General features: G+C 36.6%; 1 protein-coding gene across 1 annotated transcript in view; it reads right to left on the bottom strand.

The window, feature by feature from the left end:
• MDFIC (MyoD family inhibitor domain containing) overlaps positions 1-6,197 on the bottom strand; it is a 125,355-nt gene that overhangs the window by 62,828 nt on the left and 56,330 nt on the right. The window contains exon 2 of the mRNA XM_006772144.1: positions 5,620-5,738. Within this exon, the coding sequence (XP_006772207.1) occupies positions 5,620-5,738 (119 nt within the window). The remainder of the gene's footprint in view (positions 1-5,619; positions 5,739-6,197) is intronic.

The following is a 6,197-nucleotide window of genomic DNA, read 5'->3' as shown; positions in this document are numbered from 1 at the left end:
GACACGGGTGTGCTCAATGGTTAAGCATCAACCTATGAACCAGAAGGTCAGGGTTTAATTCCTTGTCAGATCACATGCCTGGGTTGCAGGTTCAATCCCCAGTAGGGGGTATGCAGGAGACAGCCAATCAATGATTCTCTCTTATCACTGATGTTCCTATCTCTCTCTCCCTCTCTTTTCCTCTCTGAAATCAATAAAAATATTGTTTTTAAAAGAATCCTCTTTAATAGCAACATCAAATAATTTGCAGCACAGCCACACAACTGTTTGGTCAGAATACTGAAAAACAATTTTTTTTCTGAGAGACAAAAGAAGGGAAATACACTGAGGTGAAAGTAACATGATGGGCTCCTAAAATGAATGAGCATGAAGTATTAGACAAAGAATCTTAGATAACCTAGGAGATGTCACACAAAACTACATATCCCAGTCTTACTGGGTGTTACTTATCTGGTGGGGCTTGTTTAAGGTCTCTTGTATATAAATTTAATTCTAAAGAAAACCGAATAATACTTAACCTAATGTTCATTCAATCAGAACCACTGAAAAATTTAATCCCAACCTCTTGGTGTTCTTTCCTTACCTTCAAAGTAAGAAAGAAATGCCCTAACTATATACACTGAGTGGCCAGATTATTATGACCACCTCACCAGTACAATGAAGTGAATGAGTTATGCAAATAATAATAATAATAAAACCTTGAGAGTATTTGCTTAGAAAGTTTTCAATATTCAGTATTTTTGGAAGTGTCAATGAAGTACTGATGGGGTAGTCATAATAATCTGGCCACTCAGTGTAGATTTGCCTTTCTTTCAATATTTGGCATAGAGGAGGTATTCCCCAAAGTGATGGAACAGTATTCATTAAGGAGTGATCAGTGGCAAGTTGGCAAAGGCTACGAAGAGAAATAATAGTATTTCTAACAACGGAGTCTGTTGATGTTGCGAGGATGCCAAGAGAAAGGTTTCAAGCAGTAGGAGGAGTGAAAAAGCAAGATGCCTAAGAAGGAGGCGAGTGTGGATTAGAGAAAGAGGGCTTGCATTCTACTACCAATTAAGCGCTTACTATTATGAGAGCTAAAAACTCTTCAAAATGAATAAATGGGTTAAATAGAATGGGGATTACCATTTAAATAGAACGTTCTAACTTTGCTTCAGATCTTGGGAATTCTACAAAACCACAAAGGAGAAAATTAGGTGAGCAAAATAGTTTAATTTGAATTTATTTCAGAAGAGAAGCTGAGGAAAATTTCTGCAGTTAAGTAATGGCATTTTGAATTAGGGGACGTTTATATGAAAGCAATGTCCAAGGATAAAGTTAAATAGTAAGAAATTTCAAAAAGACCTAGAAAAATCTGAGCTAGGGACCCGAGGCACTTTAGAAAGAGGAACAAAGAAAATGCAAGCTCTCTCTCTATATAGGAAATAATTAGAAAAGTAGAATTTGACCTATATTAAAGGAAAATATTACACATGCCTATGAGTAAAGGCTAGGAAGACACACACAAACACACACATTCCTTCCTACCTTAGAAACCCCCCTAAAATCTTAATCATAATGCCACTTTTGTTCCTTTTCTGGTCTAATTAAAACATGAATTGTTGCCTATTGCCTGTTATCAGTTTATCCACACTGTGGGTTAAATAGAAAAATTAATATTAATTGAGGGTGCCATTTTTCTGCAACATTTATTTAACTAAGTCAGAGGCACAGTGATTATTAAAACAAGGCATAGTTCCAAATTATGTACCGTGTCATATATGCTAATATGACAAGAAAAGCCAAAGTCTTAACTAGTGTTCCCGTTGAAAGATGCCCTTATAAACCCCAAAATGCAATCCCCATTCCAGAAGTTAAATTATACAGCAAAATATTTTCTCAGAATATGAAAGCCTTGTATACTGTAAAAAGAATAAAAGTTCACAATGAAAAATCTTTCTAATTATAATTTCCAATTATAAAGTCTTGTCACAAAACTTCAATTTAGTTTTTATTTACTGATATGATTTAAGTGTGTTGTGTGACTGCTTTCTTTTAACAAACCTGAGTGGTTAGGATTATCTTTTTAATTTAAATTTCATAAGAAAGAGAATCATAATGCACATTCCCTGACCAGATTGTATGCATGGCCTATTTATTCGAAATGTTTGATTCCACATGGATTTCCTCTATTATTTATAGCTTCCAGAAAGAATTCTAATAAATTAGCAACTCAAGGGCAACCAATTAGGGCTCCAGGCCCTGAGAGCACAGTACCTCCGGCCTGCCACCTGCAATGGTCTCTAGGACCAGGGAAGGCAGACAAAGCCTGAACTTCTGAGTGGATCAGGAACCAAGTATGAGCCACGAGTGGGTGGTCCAGTGAGGTCAGGGTTAAAGTTCACAGAATAATTTGGAAATTATTCTCAGCTTGGATCTCCTTTATGAGGCCTGAGAATACACCCTTTAATTAGAATACAATTTCCAAAGCAGCCACTCCCTTGACTTTCCAGAGCTCAGTTATTCTCAGAAAAGTAAAAACAGCCTCATCATACTGACAGCTAACAGTCCCCTATAAATTATGTCTTAAATGTCCAACAAAGCAGGCAGCAGGCATCCGGGACAAGGAGATGTTAGCTGTCAGCCCTCGCTAACCACGCTCAAGAATAGGTAAAGAGAAGTCATCTTAAACAGAGCCACTCTCCTCCACTTCTTGCTTATGCAGCCCAGTTGTCCCATGGAAGCTTGGGAAAAAAGAGTGGGTTGTACATTTGAAAATGTTCCCACACCCCAACTGGCCTCACTTTTCTGCTGATCCCTCCATTCAGTGAACCTCACACTACAGTGAGAACGCTGAAATCAATTCCATGAGAGCAGCTGTCTGCCTCTTCCATGGTGCTCGGGGCTCCACACAGGACTCCTGGAACGGGAGCCAGCCTGCTCCTGACTCACCACAGATGTTCCCTCCTCCCCCACGCGGCTCTGAGCCACAGCCTTCTTTCCAGGGCCTATTGTTATTGCGAAAGTTTCAGTGGGCCCGCAGAATGTGCCAGATGTTGAACCAAGAGGAAAACACACATCTCCCTAACTGCAGGGTTAAGAGTGACAAACATTAAATTACATGGAGATGGCCAAATACTCTATGGGAAAGGCTAAAGAAGGAAATTCGGGCAGCTTTGTAGCGCTTTATATTAAGGAGTTGGAATAGCAGAAGCTATCACAATATCAAACTTTCAAATACTCTCCTACTTGAGTCTGGGTTAAAGATGACATACATGTTCCGTTTCGGCAAATCCAGATATCCAGATATCAAATCTTTCCTGCAGACCCAATAAAATCGCCTGTCAGGGAAAGTGTGACCAGGAAAATAACAAAAAGGTAGTTTTTTAAATTTGTTAACAGAATTCAGAGTCCAATGTGACCCACAAATACATTTAGAAATTATTGCCAGTTTATGTTTCAGGAAGGAGCGGCATTACTGTCATTGGCCATTATCTTTTGAAGATCCATTCATCTGTTGGTTTTCCCAGGTTAGCACTCTCAGATGGGGCAATACATCTCAATATCTCTCTCTCTCTCTCTCTCTCTCTCCATTCCTTCAATGTGTATTAGCAGGAAACTACACAATTGTCCCCAAATGCTCCAGTGTCCCATGGTACAGGCTTTGTCATCTCAATAAAAAAAGATTTCATGCAATTTACGTTTTATCACTGTACACTTAATCAATATCGACAATAGAGCACTTCATTTTAAATCCATTCCATTTATGGTATGAATTTCTGTGACTATAATAAGTTTTATCAAATAGCACAAAAAAATTTAACACATTAGATATGACTCTCCAAATCCTTATGCAATAGTGGTTGTATTTCGGTTTTTGTCTTAAGAGTTCTTATTCATGTTTTCTTTATGTGGGTCTTGGGAAGGGAGAGTAGGGAATTAAATCAATTAAATGAAACACACACACTTAAAATTCTGTAACTATGAAACAAAATGAGAAAACAATCATGCTCCCTAAGGTGGAGATAAAATTGTTTCTGAGACCTCCTCTGGCCCTCACTAACTCTCTAGTTGTTAGGAAATCATAGATAAAATATGATCTTGTCAATATCTTAAAAAACTATGTTTCATAATAGCAGAGTCAACATTTAAATGGAAGACAATCAATATAAATGTTTTGGGAATAAACGTTCCATTGAAATAATGTTTATTTGATTCTTTGGAAAAAGCTATATAAATTTTGCTGGTCACTAATTTTTTGCTGTTTTTGTTTTTCATCCTCACCAGAGGATATTTTTTCCATTGATTTTTGGAAGGAGTGGAAGGAGGGGGAGAGACACAGAGAGAGAGAAACATCAATGTGAGAGAGAGACATATCAACTGGTTACCTCCTGCATGCGCCTCAATCTGCGGACCAACACTCTATCCATGAGCAAAACCGGCTAGGGCACTCCTCACTAATCTCTGAGCCTAATTGCCTTCCCATTCCATTCTCTAAGACAAAAATTTGAAAAAAGATAATGTCTTAAAATTAAATTAAAACACATTCACTTTAAGAGTTTTTGTTTGAGATCTTTATATTTCCTTCAATAGTGTTTTTATTGCTACTTTATGTTTCCTACTAAGTTGGTTTTTTCCCGTTTCTGCTTTCTTCAGTTAAGGACAGATAATGGGCATTCTAGAGAGGAAAAGAAACATTCAAAGATTCAAAAGTAAACCTAATATGTAACACAAGAAAGGGTCTATATAATGAGGTTGTCTGACCTGAAGAATTAAATTAAAAATAATGCTTGATTTCCAGAAAAGAATTATTCTCCTCCGTCCGTGCTGAGACTAGAATAAGACATGGCAACGTGGTTACAATGAAGGAGAATTCCAAAACATATATATTTCTATGCTCTTCCAGGTGAGGCATAGCAGTGATCTTTATACTTATTCATTTACTACGGAGAACAATCCATTACATTATCAGTTCATCTTGAACCCACCTGAGGGAACTTAGTGACCAGAACCTAAGCCCCAGAGGAGAACCTGACAGGAAACCAGCATTCTGAATAGCACCCAAAAGATACTGCTATTTCCAGACATTCCCAGAGTAAAATGAAAATACGCCATAGCTTTTGTATACATTTCACATGGCAATCTTAAGAAGAGAAAAACAATTTTTAAAAAAGAAAAAAGGAGAAGGAGAAGGAGTGATAAACATTTTAATTATAATAAAAAGTTTGGAATCATTGGACTTAGAAGAACAGAGACTAAAATGGCATTACCAAAGTATTAATTATTGTCCTTCAGCTCTGTCTTTATCTTTTTAGTTTCACAGTCACTTAGAATTGTCTGACTTTCACTTCGTCACTGCTCAAATAGGAATTAAGTTTTGTCTAAATCTCTCTAAGAACTGAGTCCAAAATGTATAACTCAATAAATTCTTCATTTCTAAAGAAAGGATGAAAACTGAGAGTATTATTTATATCTTAGTTCTAGCCCTATTATTGTGAAATTCTAATGAAAACACTTTCAGATAAATTCTGAAAATTCTGATTTATAGATTTTCAACAAAATAATATGGAACAATTAACTTAGAGCATAGTATCACAGTCATATCCCCAAATTACTGCAATTTGCTCTAAAAGTACTTACTTCTGATGAGTTCATCCTCTGAACAATTTCCCCAAATGAACTGGTCTTGCATCTCTCCATGTGTGAAGCAGCTATTGGTGGCATGAGTTATATCTCGCTCAGTATTTTCTTTTTCACATTTATCTGAATAAAAAAATATACATATATTTATCATCATTAAATGTTGCATATCTTTCTCTACTTTTTTTCATTTTATAGATTTTTTTAAATTCTTCCAAATCTGCCAAAATTTACGAAAATGGGAGCAGTAACTCTACTGACCGTTGCATACATATTGACTCAATAACATTTTTATTGAGCACCTACTACATGCCTAGCATTGAAGAAACAGAGATGTCTACAGGAAAAAATAATCTGTCAAGATTATTGTAAACAAATTTTCAGAGCATGGTAAGTGATCAGCCATGACAGAGAAACGTGAAAAGGTTATATCAAGGATGAAAATGAGTAAGTCCACAGGGAGCAGTCAGGAAAGCACCAAAGGAAAGGAGAGTCCAATGAGAGGTAGAGATGAAAGTCAGATGGCAGCTGAAGGAGAAGTGAGGAGGTATAGACTTCTCTTCATAGAAACCTGGGAA

The sequence above is a fragment of the Myotis davidii genome, unplaced genomic scaffold, assembly GCF_000327345.1.
Source record: "Myotis davidii unplaced genomic scaffold, ASM32734v1 scaffold1063, whole genome shotgun sequence".
NCBI classification, from domain to species: domain Eukaryota; kingdom Metazoa; phylum Chordata; class Mammalia; order Chiroptera; family Vespertilionidae; genus Myotis; species Myotis davidii.
Note: the sequence above shows the minus strand (reverse complement) of the source record. Positions and strands in the feature narration are given on the sequence as shown.